Source organism: Columba livia, chromosome 11, assembly GCF_036013475.1.
Source record: "Columba livia isolate bColLiv1 breed racing homer chromosome 11, bColLiv1.pat.W.v2, whole genome shotgun sequence".
NCBI lineage: Eukaryota > Metazoa > Chordata > Aves > Columbiformes > Columbidae > Columba > Columba livia.
In genome coordinates, this window is record NC_088612.1 from 5,079,098 (window position 1) to 5,099,496 (window position 20,399).

General features: G+C 47.7%; 2 protein-coding genes across 3 annotated transcripts; one reads left to right on the forward strand and one right to left on the reverse strand.

The window, feature by feature from the left end:
* Nucleotides 1-2,077: 2,077 nt before the first annotated feature.
* Nucleotides 2,078-13,074, reverse strand: WDR93 (WD repeat domain 93). The gene is made up of 16 exons (XM_065076542.1): nt 12,811-13,074; nt 11,810-12,005; nt 11,089-11,153; nt 10,769-10,847; nt 9,934-10,064; nt 9,398-9,436; nt 8,384-8,471; nt 7,589-7,772; nt 7,294-7,364; nt 6,759-6,845; nt 6,324-6,455; nt 5,636-5,852; nt 4,871-4,931; nt 3,971-4,127; nt 3,661-3,841; nt 2,078-2,610 (listed from the first exon to the last, which is right to left on the reverse strand). The coding sequence occupies exons 1-16, from the start codon at nt 13,072-13,074 to the stop codon at nt 2,493-2,495; spliced, it is 2,070 nt and encodes a 689-aa protein (XP_064932614.1). The 3' UTR covers nt 2,078-2,492.
* Nucleotides 13,028-19,324, forward strand: PEX11A (peroxisomal biogenesis factor 11 alpha). Of its 2 annotated transcripts, none has more exons than XM_065076546.1 (3): nt 13,028-13,168; nt 14,387-14,502; nt 16,069-19,324. In XM_065076546.1, the coding sequence occupies exons 1-3, from the start codon at nt 13,113-13,115 to the stop codon at nt 16,632-16,634; spliced, it is 738 nt and encodes a 245-aa protein (XP_064932618.1). In that variant the 5' UTR covers nt 13,028-13,112; the 3' UTR covers nt 16,635-19,324. The 2 variants fall into 2 exon arrangements, with proteins under 2 accessions (XP_064932618.1, XP_005504187.2); XM_005504130.4 differs by lacking the exon at nt 13,028-13,168 and adding an exon at nt 13,908-14,037.
* The last annotated feature ends 1,075 nt before the right edge of the window (nt 19,325-20,399 follow it).

Consider the following 20,399-nt stretch of genomic DNA (forward strand, 5'->3'; position numbering starts at 1 on the left):
ATCCCTTCAAAGAAGCAGGAAACAAATGGTCCCCTGCTGAAGTCATGAGTAAAAACAAAGGCTCTTCATCAGCCTCCTGCAATGCTTGTTGTTTTCCTTTCTCAGTGGAGCCTGCCAGCTCCTGGTTATCTTGGCCAAGCACATGATTAGGGTTTTAGAGCAAATTCAAGCTGCAAACAAACAAGCACATCTTGAGATGAATGCACACAAACTGGTGGCTGCAGAGTACTTCTAACTGTTTAGCGGATCCTGTACTGCCTCTTCTTCTGATGCTAGGCAAGCCCTGCTCCTCTTCTGGATGGAAAGCAGATGGGGCAGGATTTAGGGAACAGATCCACAAGCCCTTTACATTTGCAAAAATAGCAAGAATTAGAGCTAGTGCTGTTCGATGGGTCACACATTAATTGTGCTGGCTCTTTGCAGCATGGGAAGCAATACAGGAATAGGAATTGCTGCCCTGAGTAATACCCTGGGCCCAGTTACAGCAGAAGGTCCGTTGTTTCTTAAAGTACCATAGAAACAAAATAATTAAGTTGTCTCTGCCACCACAGCAAGAACAGAAGAATCAAGGATTGTTCCTTGTTCACCTCAGTGCTGAATCAGGTGGCTCAGCTTAAACAGGCATTGAAGGTGGTTTGAGCAAACCCACTTGACTTTGCCCTGAAGCAGATGGCAAGGGCTCACACAACCCAGTAGCAATATCTGTAACAATCAGATGAGCTGCGAAGCTGTAGATGGTGGCAGATGGAAAATGACAGCACAAAAGGCTTTCCTATGGCCCTCAAAGCCCTTCACAAAGGTAACAAATAGGAAGGTTTAATTCAAATAGCTGTCCTTCTCCAACCAGGCATCTGAGACTGGAACAAGTGGAATGCTTCTCCCCTTTCCTACCTCCGCAAAAGACTGGCTGACTTTATTTTCAGAGGATGAGCTGAGACCTCTCATCAAAACTCAGTCCAATGCAAAACAACTTGCTATGAGAAACTGAGTGTCTACATCGCTCTGTCTGTGCTGAATCCCTGGCACCCTGCATTGATGCTTTGTGGAATCTTTGAGGGAATCATGAGAGGGAGATCTGGAAAAAATACCACTCACCCATGCACACAGATCGGATTGCTTGCTGGCAGATTTGTCAGATTCTTTATGGATTAGGCAGTGATCCTGGAAGCACAATCAGTTGTCAAAAGACTGTGGCTTTCTCATGGTTTTTATGCTTGAGAAAGCATGTATTTGCTATACTCGAAAATGTGTGTTTTGTGTCACCTCCCCTAAAGCCCATCAAGTTCCAGCAGACCCCTGACTGCTTGAAGAGCAGCAAAGGTGCTCCATGCAAAACGCTGTTATGCTGTCAGCCCCTGACAGAGCAATGAAACCCTGCAGCTCATGTCTAGGTGCTGCCGGTCTGCCACAAGACTGTGGACCTGAAAATACTAACGGGTGAAAGACTGGTCAGAGAGCCTGCATCACTTTTTGCCCCATCTCTTGAAGTATACAGGGCAAGCTACTAACTTAATACACTTCTGGAGTAAGAAACAAATATGTGGATGCTTGGCCTCACATTGCCACTGCTAGTTCTGTGTCCTGTGCTGCCTGTAGGAGGGATGCTTGTTTTTGACATTGTGCTGGCCATGCTCCTGGCCTGTTTTTGGCTAAGCACAGCTCTGATTTCTCCAAAACCCCAGTTTCTGTCCTGCTCCTCAGTGACATTAATTCTTGGCTCTAACACCAGTTCTAGCCTGACCTTAACCCAGTGAACGCGCCTGCACATTTGAAGACTTCAGTTTCTAAGCAATCTTATCCCAAAGCTGCCTGCTTTGAATTCAGAAGAAACAACTGGACTGTGGAACAGCCTAGGTCAGGCCTGATAACACTTTGCAGTGTCACTGCTGCTTGGCGCTGCTGTGCTCTGGAGGATGCCACCTTCACAGCTGATTTGCTGCCTGGTTTGAAAAGACCAGGTCTCTTGTCAAGCAAGAGCTGGGTCAGAGAAGAAGATGAAACACATGGGTGAGCCCCAGCAACACAAGGACAGAACATCAGAATCATAAAATGCCAGTCCTGTGAAGAGCAAGAGACATTTACGGGAGAAAACGCTTTATTAATGAGGGACATTGTAACATACCACATTGCTCTGATGCTCCACGTCTATGGAAGGACTCAGAGATCCAGCACAAATCCTTCGCTGAACCACACAGGCTTGCCACCTCGATGGGAAGCCTTTCCCACCCCAAGACTCCTCCATCAGCAATGTTTGTCTCTGAGGAGGAGGGGCTGAACCCTGCTGGAACAGGCTGAGGGAGAGGAGAGAGGCATGGCACAGAGCCTTGTGGCTGAGCAGTGGCAGACAGGCAGCTATTTCAGATAACAAACTGCCCCAGGCTGGCAAGCAGCAGGATAGATTTGAAAAGAGTCACTGTCAAAATATCAGTGCTGGATCCTGGGTCTGCAGGACGGTGATAGTGCAGAGCCTGGCCCTCAGGATGCAAGGCTGACTACAGCTTCTTCTGTCCCTTTACCTTCTGTCTCTCTTTGTCCATGGCAGCTGCTCGTGCCTGCAGCCGACTCCAGTATTCAGGCAACAGTTCCCTGAGTCCTGGCAGGCTCTGCTGTCTAATGAGGGAAGAAAAGGTGGTTAAAACAATCCCAGCCATTCCCCTGGTGCTCAGACAACCCTCCATAGCTCCCTGAAGCTCACTACAAATCAACCAGTTCAGACTTTGTGTCCAAAATCCTCAGTGATTCCCTGAGTAACCAAGGAGCAAGATACCCCTGGAGGTGATGTCTCCCTGATTTTTCTGCTGTAAGGCAGACAAGAGTCTCCTCTCCAGCTTTATGAGAAGGAGAGACAGAACTGGTGGCTGATACCATGCAATGAAACTTTTCTCCACTTAAATAGCCACACAGCACCACAGGACTCACTCTGGAGACAAGACACGAGGGAAGGCTACCAGCAAATGTGTGCTGTAAGGTCAGGCCCGCACCCACCTGTTCCACTCCAAATTGGAGAATTAAGGCATAGGGAAGAAAGAAAAACAACAACAACAACATTGACATGGATTTGGCTCCAGGTTCCCAAAACAATTCAAGGAAAAGGTCACCCAATAAGAGATGTCACATTGCCATCTAGTGACGGCATGAACTCAATGCATCAGCTAAGCTCTGCAACCGGCCTGAGTGTGCTGGGAACCTTCTCAAACCCAGAAACAATCAACACTAATCTTTTTAAACATCAAATGAACCCCGGAATGGAGGGGAGGAGCAAGGTACAGAGAGATCCGAGCTCTGCCTGGCTATGGGGCCGGAAGGCAGAGGCAGGTACTTAAGTGAGGATTGTATTCCCTGACAAACTTGCACAATCTGTGTTGTACAAAGGCACATCAGAACCAGCAAGACCTCTCTACCTGGAATGACAAGCTTGCCCCAGGCATCCTGACTTAAAGCTCTTAAGTTGTTCCAGGAAGGACAAGGGAGAGGAGGAAGGGTTCTGGGTGGCTCTCAGGAAACCAGCTACTTCAACATCAACCTTACCCAGACATAAATCTGTCACAGCACACAGAAGAACCCAGAAACGCCAGGGTGAAACCTTGCATGGACCTGAGAAACACCATAGCTGACAATAACAAAGGTGCACTTACCTATGAGGCAGAAGGAGAACCTTACCTCTCATGTAAGAAAATGTTACATCTCTCAACCCATGGCAGGTTCTGCATGGATTTGAGTGGCAAACTGGGTTCCTTTGGGAAAGCCTCCTTCAATGAGTAGGAGTTGAAATCAAAAATAAAGATTGTGCTGTGACTGGCTGTGCTCTCTGCCAATGCACCTCTCTGCTGCTGCTTATGTCCTAGACAGAAATGAGAACCATGGGCTAGTGCATCAGGAGTCATCAAATAAAAAGAGCTACCAAGGATCAGCGCACAGCTGAATGCACCCAGTGACCATGTACCTATGACCACTCCAAGGTGTTACCCACCTTGAAGCAGCAGGCACCAATTCATACTATCCACTGTGAACACTGGCTGCCAGGGAGATGCTACAGCATGAGAAGGTGGAGTACTGAAGCAGTAAACAATCTGTGATGTGGCAGTGTTCATCAGGGACACTGTGCCATTCCAGGAGAAGACCAGGGCCTGAAACAGCAAATTGACCCTTAGAAATGGACATAAGAAAGGTGAAAGTATTTCCTGAAAGGACATGGAATGACATTCAGGACTTCACCTCTCCAACAATGGTGCTGTTTTCTTTGCCTGTTCAGTAGTCATAGGGCCACAGAAGATGAAGAACAGGCTGTGCAGGGAACTTGGACTGGAATTTCTGCAGGCTGGGATTGGGAAGGGCCAACAGTGCAGGTCGGAACTGAATTAGATCCAGAATTCTGCTCTAGAAAGAAGCTTTTACTCTTTTTCTCACCATGCCTGAAAACTTTCTGAGACCACCTGAAAGGTCTGGCTGGATTTGTGCTTGCAACTTCTCCTCACCCTGATGCCCTCTCATATTTGACCCTGATGCCTGAAGCTTTGTGCCTGGACCTCCTCACCTTTGCAGATGGACCTGTCCATATGCAGAGGGCCTCCAGTGCCTCCCAACTCAGTGGTCAATCAGGGGACATGGGTGCAAGGGGATTCTAAGTAATATCATAGAAGAGAAATCCTTTGAGAGTTACCAGCTACATACAGATCTGTAACTGGTGCAGGAAGTCCCCACGCTAAAAACAGTTGGAGGCTGGGAAAGGATGTGAGGGCAGCACCATATCTGATCACCCTGTTCTTTATCTTCCAGGCACTGAGTTACAGTCATTACTGGAAACAGGATCCTAGGCCAGATGGACCTGTGTTCTCACCCAGTTCTTAAGAGAGCCGGCAGCAATACTCACTGCACTGGGGAATGCCAGGACAGGCACCACAGCACTGACAGCAAGATTCGGATCTTCAGGCCTGTAAAACAGATTCAGGCTTATGCCACTGTTTTGTGTACCTGTCACGTACTGAGAGGCTGTAATAGCGACAATGGTCATTTGTGGCATGCAGGCTGACGTAAAGTTCCATCCAAGCACCTTCCCTATGGAGACTAAGCCTCTCTTCTCCTGAGATGGAATCCCCAAGGCCAGCCCCAGTGCATACCTGCCTAGGAACTATGTTGGAGATACAAACCCCCTGCCTGCCAAGGAGGCATGAAACCACAGCCTTCAGAGCAGCGGCTTCCCCAAAGCTGACCCTTCTCCTCAAACCAAGGTGACAAATGAACATAAAACTGATAGAAAGATGGCAAGAAATGCTTGTTCTTACTTCTATAGGGAAGTTATTCTGGCAAGGGCAGAAGAGAAGAAAGCTCCCCTGGGAACCTGGCAGTAACCGGGCTAGCTGAACATCAGCCCTGGGTCAGTGCTACAAGCACTTGTTCTCTAGTGCATAGAAGAACCCAGAAACACCCCTAATTCTGATATAACCATTGGATTTTAGCACGGGAACTAGCCCCTAGCAAAACCACACTTGCTGCTGACAGCAGCAAAGCAGAGCTATCTGAGTAAAAGGAGCAGAAAGTTCTCTGCACCACAGAAATCTGTGGCTCCCTGCTGGACCTGACCACCGTGCCACGCAGTTGCTTTGGCTGGAGGAAGGTCTGTCAGAGTCTGGCTCACCTGTCCGCCAAGAGCGTGATGCTGGACTTCCCAGCCACGGGTGTTTTCACCAAATAGAAAGAGCTGTCTGTACACAGCACTAGGAGCTGCACAATGGGACAGGCAGGGTCTGTACCAGGGCAAGGTGTCTCCTCACTGGCAGCTGCAGAACTCTGCAAGAAGTGGATGCTACGGATGAGACGTTCCTCTAAAATGGCAGTCACAGACAGTGGGTATCCTGGGGAGGCAGGAAAAAAAAAATCCAACACAACAGTTGGGGAAGAAAAAGGAACAGGCAGTTTATCCAAGAAAAGCTTAGCTTGGACTGTGGCCTGCTCAGTAATCCTGATGGCAGTGGTGACAGCCTGGACTGTGATGCCACAGCAGCTTCAAAGATGACCCGAGTGTGCAGCGGCCAAGCAGTGACTGTCTCACAGCCTCAGGGCAGGACAAGCACCAGCACTCGCTGCAGCGGCTCACAGCCCCTGCATTGCTGTGTATGGGAAGGGTTCTGCCGCGGCTAAGGCGGTCATGCTGCCTTGGCAACTTCTGGCCAAGCATCCCATGAAGAAGTGAGTCCTAACGATTTTCAGATTTGCTTGTAAACTTGCCGGTCCCTGTTCACACCAAGGCAGAATCTCAGACTCCTAGGGAAGGGAGCAATTTATCCACTGTGATCCCAATACACCGTCCCAAAGGGCAAACTCACCTAGGTGTGCATCCCAAATAATTATTGTTGCATCTTCACATGCCAGTGCCAGGTACCTGGAGCAGGAGCTGACAGCTGAGCACACAATTGGAGCTGCACATGGCCACACAACTTCAGGTTTTGGATCAGAATCTAAACAGAAGGACACAGAGATAACTGTAAGAAGGTGCAGAGCATTCTCTTTCATTGTACCAGCTTCTAGTTTCCCAACAAAACATGCACCATTCTGGGGCCTCCTGCCAGAGTGGCTTCACTAAAAATACTGCCAACCTGTGCAACATGGAGCCCTACAATCCAGCCTAACCCACAAGATACAGGGCCACTCTCCGTCCCATTCCTTATTTCCCTGAATCATGAAGATCTGTCTCAACGACAGCCACTGAGCACTCCCACTCCCTACAGAGCACTCTGCTAGAGAAAACAAGACTTTCCTACCCACTTTATCCTTGAGTGGATGGTTAAGTAAGTAGAAACAGAGATTGTGGCTCCCATCCCAGTGCACACTGATGCCAGCTGGAACATCTGGTACAGAAAAGGCAACAGGAAAAGACAGAAGACTGAGGACAAAGAAAGGAACAATCCAGGACACCAAAACACCATTAGAAAACTCTCATTAGTACTCCTTCAGTCTCCCTGATGAGACTTATAGAAACTCTGCTCACACAGAAATAAACTACAACAAACTCTCCCCTTGTCTGTTATTTTAACCTTACCTATGTGCCCCCTCATCTTTTTTGGTGTTGGGGGGCTCTGTTTTTGTTCGTTTGTTGTTTTTTTTAACTATGGAGCTAAGTTTGACTTCATGATGGTGACTGACAAGTCTCAGGGCTGAAGTTTTTATCCAGGCTTATGTCCTTGGAGATGCAATTTATATAGTGAACCCAAGCCAGAGCCATTGGCTCTATCTGCAGTACAATGTAATACAACAACATGCTTCATAGGTTAACAGCTTTTTGCCTGTTTGGATTACCTGGCTGTACTTTCATTTCTGGTTGCACTTGTAGGATCTGGCTAGGGAGAAGAAAATGAAAAGTAGCATGTCTGAAGAAAAAAAAAAAAAATAAAAGGAAGTAAGAAATGTATATAAAATAAATGCCTTGATAAGTACAGAGCACTGCAACAAGACCTGGAATGGTTCTATCCCCCTGCCCTGAAGCCTTGGGATGAAGGAAGCAAAGCTAAGACAGGCGCTTCCACCTACACTTGAAAAAGTACCCTGTGTTGAAGTCTCATGGGCTGAAATCCTGCTTGGTTCTCCCTCTCACCTGGGGATCTCCTCCTTGTTCTTTCTCTCACCCTCAGCCTCCAGACACTCTGGATAAGTGCTGCAGAAGATTCCTTCCCGCTGCTCCCACTGGGAGTCCTTGATTAGGTGGTTGTAGCCCAAGCCAAGCATGATGCCATCATCCACTTTCTTCAAGGCATCCAAGGGGCTTTTAAAACTACTGCCTGGATTGGAAACACAAAGAGAAAAGGCACAGCCCTGGAGGAGCAAACACCTTGGAGTGTTCAGCGGCACTTTGACCATCCCTCCTTCACAGTGACATTGTCTTGCAGAGGGACAGACTGCATCTTCCTGGTAGAAGTATTTAAACATCAAGAATATATTCTGTGTGACTTCTCATATCACTAGCCCATCTTCCAATATTTGAAGGTAGGGACTAGGACCCAGCTCACTTTGCCTTTCTGTGGCATCCTCCCTCACAGTGTGCCAGCATGAGGTCTCCTCCCTCCTCATCCTCAGCATTTTCTTATGAATCCGGGCCTCAGAGAGGTGAACTAGGGGTTCAACCTCTACCCTCTCTAGCGACAATGAAGCCAAGGGTGTACAACACCCACTTCAAGACACTCTGAAGTATTTTGTGCTAACAAAGATGACATGCAAGCTGGTCAGCTAAGAAGCAACTTCCACTGCAGGATGACATAACTACAAAGACAGGTCAGAAAGGTACCAGGGAGCACATATGGAAACTGCCTGACCTGTTCTGCAATCATAAGGGCCACAATTCCTTTGCTACATGAAGAGGGATGCAGGCTGCAAGCACAGAATCAGTCCTGACCTGTAACAGGTTTGGGTGGCTTCACTTTCAGCAGCAGCACTGGGAGACTCAGCTTTGCATCAGCTTTAGTTGCAGGCACAGGAGACTCCTGCAACAGAAAAACATCACCCCAAGAACTGTATTGTGCTGCTATGTTTTCACCTGTTCATGGGTATCAAATGCTTCCTAAAGTAAGTGTATGCAAAGCTTGGCTGTTGGTTGACATTGCCTAGGAGATACTAGTTTTAGGCTCATTCTTTAGGCCAAAGCAAAGAAGCTTCAGGGACATCACTACTTTCTCAACAATATTACAAAGGATAACATGCCCAGACACCTCCTGTCTTTGTGCTCTAAATAACCTCTGCTTCTGATTCTGCTAATCTCTCTGAATTACTCTTGTTGCAGCACAGGCCTGGGTGGGGCACAGCAGGGCTCAGGAAAAATAATAAAAATGAAAAAAAAAAAGAAAAAAAGAAGAAACAGGACTAAAGGTTGCAGAGTGCTGCTGAATACAAGAACCAGATTTTACTTCAGAGAACCCAGGACAGAAGGAGGTCATGTAGATGCTTGGCTAGGAATGGAAAATCCTAACAGGGGACGAGCACCATTGTGGCCCACAGACACCATCCCACCCACACATGTTGACACTTGGCTAAATAGAAAAGATCTGGCTAAATAATCAAGCATGTCCAAGAAGGAAGAGGCAAGAACGTGGGTAGTTTACATGGAATCAGCAAAGAGGGAATGCCTGGGTGTTTGGTTTTGGCTTGGCCAAGTTAAGGGGCATGTTTGCCCTGAAGATAGGGCTGAGAAGCAGCTCCTGCTTAAATGGCCAGAAAAGTTTCTGCTTGAGGGAGAAGGGAAGAGTTATGAGACAGGTATCACAGAGAGCTGGCTGGAGGTGCTGAGCAGAAGGTGCCTGTATCTTGAGAGGTAAAATCTAGCAGGGCAAAAGCGATGCAGGAGAGGGCTAAGCACTGACTCAGCACTTAAAATTCCCCCTAACAGCTCAGGACGTTCATTGAAGCCAGTTACCATCTCTGCAGAACCATCTCCACGCAGCTCCAGACTTTTCTGCCAAAAGAAGAAGAGATGGCAGTGATTAGCGCCCTGCTCAGGGGGGTTCAGCCATGACCCCACCAGGCTCCTCTTTTAGACAATCTAACACACAAACCCTGGTTCAGGGCTCCCACTTCCTTCACCTTCCCCCAGTGACATCAGGGAGAAGCCCTGTGGGAATACCCTTGCATGGGGCCTCCTCAGATGGGGCAACACTGCTGGGAAAGGAGGTGCCAATTTCAGGGAGCAGCAGGGGGAATGTTAGCCCTGGGACACAGGGAACCTCTCTGGAAAGTCTGTCTTGGGAGGGTAAACATGTCACAATAACAAAAAGGCCTTATGAAATGTGGGATGGGCAGCTGTAGAGACATATATTCCAGCCCCCTGGGCCAACAGGCTTGTTCAGCCTGTATCTTGCTGTCTCTGTCTGCAGGAGTAAGGCATGGGGAAAGACTTGTAGGCAAAAGGGTGTAAGAAAAAATAGCACAGTGGGAGATGGAACTAGTTTGTACCATAGATATGGCAGTTGACCTCCTCCTCCTCCAGTGAGCCAGCCCCGCTGCAGCTCCTGAGCTCTTTTCCATCTCCTTCAGCCAGGAATCCTTAGGCAATCGGTAGATCTCCAGCCAAGCTTTTGTACTGTCTGCATTGGGAAACCACGTTGAGCAATTGGAGATGAGGAGAAAAGGTCTTTCGAGCAAGAAGCCTCTGTTATCTTACATCCTTAAAACAAGATCTGGGTATTTTTTGGAATATAAAATCCCTGTGAACTCAATGCAGCCCACCTCTCCTCTCACCTCTCAGCCTCCAGTTGAAGTCCTTGAGGTCCCACATCCACCAAAGAAATGTCATAAAATGACTCAGTTAAAGAATTTGAGCTGTAGCCTCCGAGGTAAAGTAGAAAGTGATATAGTCTCTATGCTACATATCTCATTCTCAGCATATTTCCATGCAGATTCCACCAAACACGGGTGCAGAAAACCTGCCAGCATCAAATGGGTTGACAAAGGCAGCTGCCATGAAACAGAAGAACGTTGCAGCAAGGAGTTTGTTGTAGTGTTTTTAAAGACTGTCTCTATGCTGCTTGGCTTACACCTGCACAGAAAATTAATCAGATCTACATTTTTGCAGCGTAAAAGTGAGCCACAGCAAACCAGAGGAAGAATTGAGTTTGGTACTTCTGGAGAGAGAAAGCTGCATTCACTGAGCCTTCTGGGAGCTGGGAACAGCACTGACCAGTTCCAGACAGCTCACCCAGAACACCTGGAGCATTTTAAAAGCATTGCTGCTGGCCCTTCTGCTTGAACACAACAGCCATCACCCAACACACCATGTTCCCACACTTGCCTTGCAGCAGGAATCCTGCGTAATCACCTCCTGGGGACAGCACTACCTCCACACAAGTACTTCGCTTGCTGATATCCTCCTGCCAAGAACAACAGGCTGGTATCACAGTAAGATCACAAACTCAGAGAGCTCCGTGGCCTTACACAGCTCACAACAGGGTGAAGCCCAGACAGATTATTGGGAGAACAATAATAAATATTGGGCCGCACTTCTGGAGTGCTGCTGACCATGACAGAAATTCCTGAGGCTTATTAGTACTCCTCATGATTGATTACTTACCAGCCTGTGCCCAGCATCTTTGGAATTAGCTCTGTACTTACCACTTCATTTAGGATTTTAATGAGTCGGAAGCTTTCCTTGTGAAAGCAGAAGAGCCAGACAAGCCCTGGAATAGAAATACAAAAGTAACAGCAGTAGGAGAAAAGTTAACAGATAGTAGTGGTGCTTTTGGGAGACGGCTGTTACAACACGAGCAGGAGAGTGAACAGGACTACATTTTTTTCCTGGACTCAAGCAGGAATATCCCACTGCTTCCAGTACTAAACTTTTGCTGGCTTCCTTATGCCAGCACCAGCATATACTCAGTTGTACACAGAGATGGATAAACCAGTTTGAAAAGCATCTCCAGCAGAATTGAAAGGTTTCAGGTGAATCAACAAACTAGCCTGTTTACCACAGGGCTGTGCAATTACAGGTGCTGAAACAAAGCATGGGCAGGAGTTCATACCTAGCCATGGATCTTTCTGCCTAGTCCAAGGTGTTCTCAAAATTTACTGCACTTCACTCTCAGCTCTGCACCTGCCTCTGCTGCTCCGGATGGAACACCAAACCCACACCCGCTACTGATCACAAGGCCCTAAGACCATTATTTCACCCTACAACCTGTAATTTAATGCCCTTTTATCAGGGATTTCTAGGAAACCTGTCAGCCATTCCAACGTTCCTCCTGATTTGCCACTCTTCCATAATGCAGCTGCCAACTCTGCATCTCCAGAGCACAACCATTCCCTGCTAGGTCAAGGAAATCCACGTCACACTAACCCATTTCATCCACAGCAAGCAGGATGTGGTGCTCATTCTCCAAATCCAAGGTGTGGATGGCACAAATCTCAGTCTTGACTGCATCCCAAGCACAGACCTCCTCCCAGCTGAAGACTGTGAAGGCAGCGAGACCCTCAGACAGACCAACAAAGATGTATTTTCCAGACACTGCCAGGCAATTGGCTCTTCCGGTTACCTACCAAGAAAGGGAAAACATGAGTGTATCCAGCTGCTTCCCCAGCACAGGACACATCAGCCATACTAGCAATATCCACCAACAGAAAAGGCTGATTTATTCTACAAGGGGAAAAAATTTTGCATGAGCTTTCATCATAAGAGCAGGGGAGGGGATCTCATCTCTGCCACAGAGATTGTTCTATGTTGGGAATGAGAAAGTCTGCTTCCACCTTCCCCTTCTGATAAACAGAAAATGCTTTAAAGGCCAAGAACTCAGGAGCACTCGGTCCTCCCATGGCTAATGCAGAGCTGTGATGGGATGCTGAGCAGCTCCAGGCAACTGCAGAGCCCCAGCAGACACCAGTGTACCCTCCTGGGTACCTCCATGTAACGCTGGGGAAGGCAGCACTGCCCATCTGCTCACACTGCTCCCGTTAGGGTGTTCACATAACCCAGAGCTGGGTTTGCCCATCTATATGCTCCTGACTAATTAACTTCTCCTTGACAGACAAGGGTGGAGCAGCCTGAGGAGAAGGAGGTGAGTTCAGTGCTGTTTAAATTCTGCTTCTCTCTTTTCAGAGAGGTGTCATAGATGGGTGGGAAGCAGAACCTGTCGGACAAGCTTTGAAGCTGCAGCTTTTTCCAGTGAATCAGTGCGATGGTGGTGGATTCTGAAGAAGGGGATGTACAGAAGAATGTAAAATCAATTGAATGGATATCCTCTAGAAAAACTGCTGTGCTGCTTATAGAATCATAGAATCATTTTGGTTGGAAGAGACCCACAGGATCATCAAACATTATCTCTGCTTTGAGGAGCTCTGTACCTGGAATTCAGCTGTGGGAAAGCATTTTGTGGGCTGGACCTTTAGTTTCTCCACTTCTCGGAGCATCTCCCTTTCTTCAATGATTTCCATAGCATTCTCAAAAACAAGCGTGACCAGTTTGTTGACCATCCTGAAGGGCTGAGGCAACGCATCACGCTGTCGATCGGGATCCTGCAGGAAGAAATCTTCCTCGTCATCCTTTAGCCAGTCCTTTTCAGATGGTGGAGGAATCTCCAGGGGATGCTTCGGGATTTGCGCGGCCATGATCCTGCCCTTCCAGCTGCAGAACACGCCCCAGATGCATGAATCACGGTAGATGCAGAAGAACGAAGAATCGTGAGATATCTGCTTTCATGAGGTAACAAGTGAAAATAAAAAGATTAATGATTTCTAAACGAGAAGGGTGGTACCTTTCAGTATAAATAGCCAGAGCAATTCTATTCTATATAGCTCATTCCTACTTGCTGCGTTGCTTCTGTTACTCAGGGGTTTTGTCCTGCTCTGGGATTATCAGCCACACAGATACCTGTAGGCTGCCTACAGAAAAAGGGAGCATAAAAACTTTGGCATGAGTTTGTATAGAATTATGAAAAGCATTTAAAAAATACTAGCTTGTTCTTCATTTAAAAAATAAATAAATAAATAAATAAAATATATATATAAAGGAAAAAACAACACCTCACTCGACGTGGCTAAAATCCCAACAAATAATTTGCAAAGCAGGTGATTTCACTGGGAGTTACAAACTTCATTTCCAAGCCACCGGGTCGCTTTCTCAGCCTTCCCCTCTGCGGCGGGGCCGGGGCAGCTCCCGGCGGACCCACCTCCGAGCAGAGCCGTGGGGTGAGACGGGACCGGGACCGGGACCGGGACCGGGACCGGGACCGGGACCGGGACCGGGACCGGGACCGGGACCAACCCGCTCCCCTGATGTCTCCCCGGGCCGAACCGCCGCAGCCGCTACCTGCGGGTCCCAGGCGCCGCGGCCGGGGGAGCCTTTAGCGGGTACAACCGCCCGGTTGTTGACGGTCGCCGTGGCAACGGCGCGGGGCGGCGCGGCCCGGCCGGAACCGCGCACGGGAGCGGAGGGTTCCGCCGGCGGGGCGGGGCCTGGGCGGAGCGGCCGCGGTCCCCGCACACCTCCCGCCGCTGCCGCCCTTCCACCGCCGCCATGGAGGGCTTCGTGGACTTTACCAACCGCAGCCAGGGCCGTGACCAGCTGTTCCGGTGAGTGCGGGGGCCAAGCAGCCTCCCCGTGCCGGGCAGCGACCCCTGGGTGCCGGCTCTTGGAGGCCCCCCGTGGGGCAATGAGACCCGAGCGGGTCTCTCTCGCAGCCCCCAGTCGCTTTAGGAACGCTGCCCGGGACCCCGGCTGGCACCAGCCGCACTCCGCTCGCTGCTCCCCGCTTCGCACGGCCTCGGCCGCCCCGTCTGCGCTTGTGCCCCTTCCACGGGTGTCACCGGCCCAGGCGCTGCCGGGGTGAACTTCAGGACACGCTGTCCCGCTGCTGCCGTTCCTGTGGACTGCCCGTGTTTCACCCGTGTACTGTTTTCCTCTTCTTTTTTTCCATTGCAGAGCCACTCAGTGCACATGTATGTTGCTTAGCTATTTAATAGAGCATAAAGCTGATAAAGAGAAGCTGGTAATGAAACTCAAGAAGTTGGAATCTAGTGTGAGTTCTGGCCGGAAAAGTAAGTACCTGGTATCTAGAGCGGTTAGTCCTTCTTCACTTGCTCCTTCCAGCAGAACAGTTCCTGACCTCACGTTTTCTGTGGTTAACTTACCTGAGCCACAAAACTTCTTTTAGTATATTCACAAAGTTGTCAATGGACCTTGGCTTGCCAGGCTAGATAGGGACAAATAGACATTTATGGCTTCCTCAGCCTTCTCTCCTATCAGGCAAACTGAATTATTGCTGGGAAAACGAGAGAAATAAGTTAAGAGGCAGCTGTTGCTGCAGAGATCAAGTTGTCATCTCCACTTGGGGACAGACCACAAAGTTAGGGCACCAGGCTGGCTTGCTGTGCTCTCTCGTTAGTCTTTCCGGCTAATTGGTTGGAACAGCCTAACATTAAAGATCTTCATCCCAATAAAATCACCTCTGAAGGACTGTCCTTCAATATGGCTTTTTATATCCTACTTTGCATATTCATTTTCTTTAGCATTTATACTCTACTAAGTCATATACCCTTCCATACCCTTCTCATAGTCTAACCATATGCATCACTTCATTCTGTGTCACAGCTGTGTCCATTGTGGCTATGCTGTTGTTGTGGTTGTGTTGCTTGCTTTCGGGTTGACCTTACACCTACTTATCAATTGCTCAATCCTGGAACAACTTCAATATATGAGGCAAAGATTCTAATTTAATGTGTTACCATGGATTTGTTTTATTTTTCCAGTTAGCTCCTGAGCATGGTAATTTCTAGCACAGTGGCCAGCTGGTTTATCAGCATAGACATAATTCTCTTGCTTCTGCTAAATGAATCTCTAATAGACATCAGTCCTAAATTCAGAACTCCTACAGTTCCACTAAGCTTGGCTGCTGCCAACATCTGTCACTGTGACAGTGCAGCAGGTTCTGGAAAGTATTTTGCATAATATTGTGTTAACATTCACGGGATGAAACCTAAACAGTGCAGCAGATTAAATCAGGCTTGCCATATATTATAGCTTGAAACAGAATATACTGTTCCTTTTTGCAGGGGGCTACATGTACCTCTGACAAACTGATGGCTGAGGAGGGACTTGGGTCTCAGTGTGCTGGGCATGTGAATCACCAGCTCTCACAGAAGCTTAGCACAAATGTAACTCCTGGTTGCAGTGGGGTTAGTGCAGTAACATCTGCTCTCCACGGAGTTAAGAGAAACCCAGTGTAGCGTAAAGCTGAAATTGGAGGCTCTGTTTGTGTCATTTTTTTGCTGACACGGACTCATTCAGGGCCATGGGTGATACTGGTCCAGAGGGCACCCACGTGCTGAGAGGAGAACAGCAGGAGAAGGCTCCAAGTCCTCGCTATTGACAAAATTCATGTGTAGGTCCTAGGCTGCTGCAGGACATAGCTGAGATCTTTACACCTTTCCTTGCTAATATGAGCTTCTCACACTGTGAGAAGAAAATGCTTGAACATACAAATGCCCAAAGCCTGCTAAGGTTTTGAAAAGTACATGTGGACAGTGACATGCCAAGTTGTCCTGCGCAGGGCTGTTTCTGTAGTAAACACCATGCCACACTAACTTTTGTGGGGTTTCTTGCAGTGTTCAGACTGGGCAACATGGTACATGCCTTGGTAGCAGCCAGGAGAACTACAGAGCTGCCAGATGTGTTTCCTCGCTTCTGCCTTACAGCCTCCAACCTGACCCGTGCCCTCTACTTCACCTGCGATGCGGTCCTGTGGCTGAAGAGCACCGGGCTCCAACCTGACATCGATCAGCCAAAGTGGCAGAATTGGGCTACCAAGTGTTACTACTTTTCTGTCCTGTTGAATCTAGCCAGGGATGGGTATGAGATCTTCTGGAGGCTGGAACAAGCTGTGCAGGAAGAAAAGATGAAGGAGAATTTCTTCTGCGACAAACAGGATCGGGAACTAAACTGTGTGAATTGTGATGGTTTGCATGGTTTTCTCCTCCTCCTCTTTCAGATACTGAGAAGGCATCCTCCTTTGCTGCTGGACTTGGTGAAGAATGTCTGTGATCTCTCAGGTCCTTTGGACACGCTAGGGATCTACAAGACCAACCCAGGAGTGATTGGTTTCTGTGGTGTCCTCTCCTCGCTGGTGGGGATCCTCACATTAGCAAGACCACACCTGAAGCTGAAACAGTGACATAAAAAGAGCTGCATAGTGTGCAGTGAGCCAGCAGCTTTGATCCTCTGATAGGTTTTTATCCTCCATACAGCACTTTCAAAATGAACATGTCTGACAGTAACCTCAAGGTTAATTTTGTGAATTCTACCCTTTTCCTTCCCTGTGTTTTTGCAGATGAGTTTGGTGCCATGACACACTCTTTAATGGAGCAGAGATGGAACAAGGCGCAATAATATTTCACAAACAGAAACGAGACTTGGAACTTGCAAGATAAGGAAATATTGATGTTCCTATGTTTTAATACCGGGTTGTGAAATAGCTGCATAAGCAACTGTAATAGGTATATGACTCATAACTAATTGTATTTACACTGGAAAGCTGGAATTCACCAATCAAAGGTTCCTACAGTCAGATTTTCTATGGTGGGATCAGGCAGGTTAGGAGCTGTGGTTAAAATGGACTGAACAAGTATGAGTGTTTGATGGGTTTGGGTCACTGGATCCTGTTATCTGTAGGCAGTGGTTTGAATGCAGTGTGATGATAAGTGAAGAGTGGTGTGACCTGAACTTCGAATGATCTCTGTAACCAGCACTGGTGATGCTGGACCTGTAGTCTAGTGAGTGCCAACTTGTGTCCCAGTAAATCAGCACTTTCCTCTTTTCCTTTAATAATGTGAGCCAAGGACTATTTGCCACTCACTCTGACTTCTCCAGCAGGCCACGGCTGAGGGTTTTGGTGAAGGACAGAGCGTGGGAGAAGCTTGTCTGGGTGCTGGTGATGCTGTGATTTGCAGGGAACTGCGTTTCCAAAGCTGTGAATCTGGAACCACTCACAAGCACTACATTTCCCATCTCACACGCACCTTAACTCCCAAACCCCTGTGATTTCAAGTGCAACAATTTTCCATTAATTGTATTGTGACAAGGAGCGTATTTTACTGTTATAATTTTATGTGAAATATTCCAGTATAATAAGGAGCTTTGGAACCTGCAGTTAAAGAGAGAAGCCTGGCTCAGAGCTCACCAAGTCAGAAAAGCTGCAAGGGTGTGTTTCTAGTTGTGTAAGCTCTGGAGAGAAGGGAATGGAGTTGATCGTGATAATATCAGAATCCCCTGTGAGAAGAAAATAATTACTGGACTTGGGCATTCATGGTTTAGATTTTCTTTTCTGGTCTTGCCTATCCTTCCCTCCCATGACCACAAGATTTCTTGTGTGTTCCCTCACTGGTTGAATGGGTTCTACCATTTGAAAATGCCTTGTGTTTGCCCTGCAACTGCATTATTGCTCATCACTTACCTCGCTGGGAATGGTTGCCTGGCAGTGTAATCTAGCTTAAAGGAGAAATGCTGTGTCCAGCTGTTGAACAGTTACATGGCATGCAGTCTTTCTTGCTCCTGACTTTGCAGAGTACCAGTTCTGACACCATCTGAGAAAAATTTGCACATTATGTGGGGGTTAAAATTGTCATTTTTCTTCATCACAGTTAGGCCTGTGTGTTCTGCTGCTTTCTGGTGCAAGGGCTCCTTGTTTAATCTGTCAGGAGGTATGAGCAGAGACTACTCTAACCTTGACCAAGGTACTCTCTTATCATTTCTGATAGTGCCTGAAAACAAAAGAAGATAAAAGGTGCTGCTCTCCATTATTAAAAGGAGAAGGCTGTGGAACTGAGTAGGCACGGTAAGGCAGTGCCCCAGTTTACCTTCAGTCTTTGTTGTCAGGCTTGGAATTATTTCCAGTTTGAATCTGAAGTGTTCGCCTGCCAGTGGAGTGTTTGAAAACAAGATGTTGCGGGGCAGGCTGAGTAAGTGTGCTTGAAGACCAAATGTGACCTGCAGCAGCTCTTCTTTTTAATGCAGAAATAAATACCATTAAAAGTAGAGCATGCTGGCAGTTCAGACTGTGGTGGAGCATTACATATGGGGTGTGTTGGCTTCAGGGACTTCCTCTCCTCTTTAACAATGGAGTTGTTTTATTTCTTTGCTTCATTTGCCTTCGAGCTCCTGGCAATGTGGGGCCCATCCCTCCCTTGGTCAGATTTGGTCATTATCCCTGTGTACACCTGTAAGGAAGGAACAGGAGTCTTGATGATCTGGCAGCAGAGGTTTGGCCACCATTTGTCTACAGAATTTCATCTAACAAAATGCATTTTTAATTCCTCTCAGGGATGCTTTCAGGTAAAAAATACTTACTTCACTGTTTTGTGAGCTGATTTATCTTTTTCCCTTGTAGTTTGTGGGGAAAGGGAAATGCATTAACACACCGATGTGGCCTCTAGCCAGATATACCTCCCTATGTGCTGCGGAGGAAGAAGGGTGTTTTTTACCCTTGTGCCAGGCAAACACTGTGCAAAGCCATGAGCCGGGCTTTGGTGTTTCTGCTGGTGTGGATTAACAAGTACAGACTTAACCTGGGAGATGGGGCAGTGAATTTTCACCCTGTCTCAGCCTTACCTGTCCCTTTCTACATGACTTGGGCTGGAGCATACAGGAGTAACCCTCTTTACTGGATGTTAAGCACTAATATTTGCCTTCTGCTCCCCAGCTAGGGGCTAGCAATTTAACGTTCTTTAACGTAATGACTGAAGCCATAGACTCGTGATCAAATGGAGAAAATCCTTTTAGTGCCTTATTTGTTTTTTGTATCTGTTTCTAATACAGCGGTTGGAATACAGTTGTTTGAAAAGAAGAAATAAACTGAGATGAGCATGACACTGTGTCTGTCTGTGTAACTTAGAAGGTGGGAAAAAGAGATGCAGAGGGAGGAATCCTCCCTCCAATCTCTGGCTTTTCTGAAGGGAGGAATGGAGTCAGGATAACCATTAAAACCGAGCTTACTGTTAACTCCTATCCACTGCGGTAAGAGCCTTGCAAACTTGGAAGCTCCAAAATGTCAGTTCCTGAACAATACATAAAGCATTGCATTCAGCAATGATTTAGCAAGGGTTCCCTTCTGAATTACTGGTCTCATGCACATTTTGTAATGGAAACAATTAACAGGAGAGTGGTCTGTGTGAGATATGCAAAGTAATCTTCTGCTTACAGCCAAGGCCTTCCTATGTTAATACCGTGCTTGGCATGATATTTGAAGAAGTGCATGAGCCATTCGGGATTCCCAGGTGAGTGGCAAGAACAATCAAAGCTCTAAAAACCAACATCTCCAGGGAGGGACTGAATGAACCGGTTCTGCAGAGGAAAGGTGCCTGGGGGAGGGTGAGACGTCTCCCAGTGTCTAAAAGGTTGACTGCTGAGAGGAAGGCAATAAATTGGTCTCTAAATCCATCTGAGAGGTAATACTCTTATATTGCAGCCAAGGAGAATTAAGTCACACAAGCGACCTTTTTCGAACTGTAAGTAAAATAAAAGACTGAGTGGATTGCCCAGGAAGGCAGTCCTTAAAAAGAAACTGGACAGACATCTGCCAGCAGTGGTTTAGGGAGTGCTGATCCTGCCATAGGCCACAGAAATGAATTAGTTATCTCTCCAGCTCCCTCGCAGACCTGAGTGTGAAGGTACCTTGCAGGGCTTTGGGGATCTGGCTCATCCCCTCAGCGTGGTATATTAATAGCTATGGAGTAGACTGCAGAGACAAGGGTGTAAAAGTGCTTCCCTGCACCCAGATGACCCAGTGAGCTGTAAGTGTTGCCTGCAGAGACACAGAAAGTGTTTCTGGTGTGGGGTGGAGGCGGTGGTACCTTTGCACTGCAGAGCCGGGGGCTGGCACAGTCTTTGCCCCAGGGGAAGGCGGTGGGGTGAGCAGAGGCGTCAGTAGGGCAAAGGCTCTGTT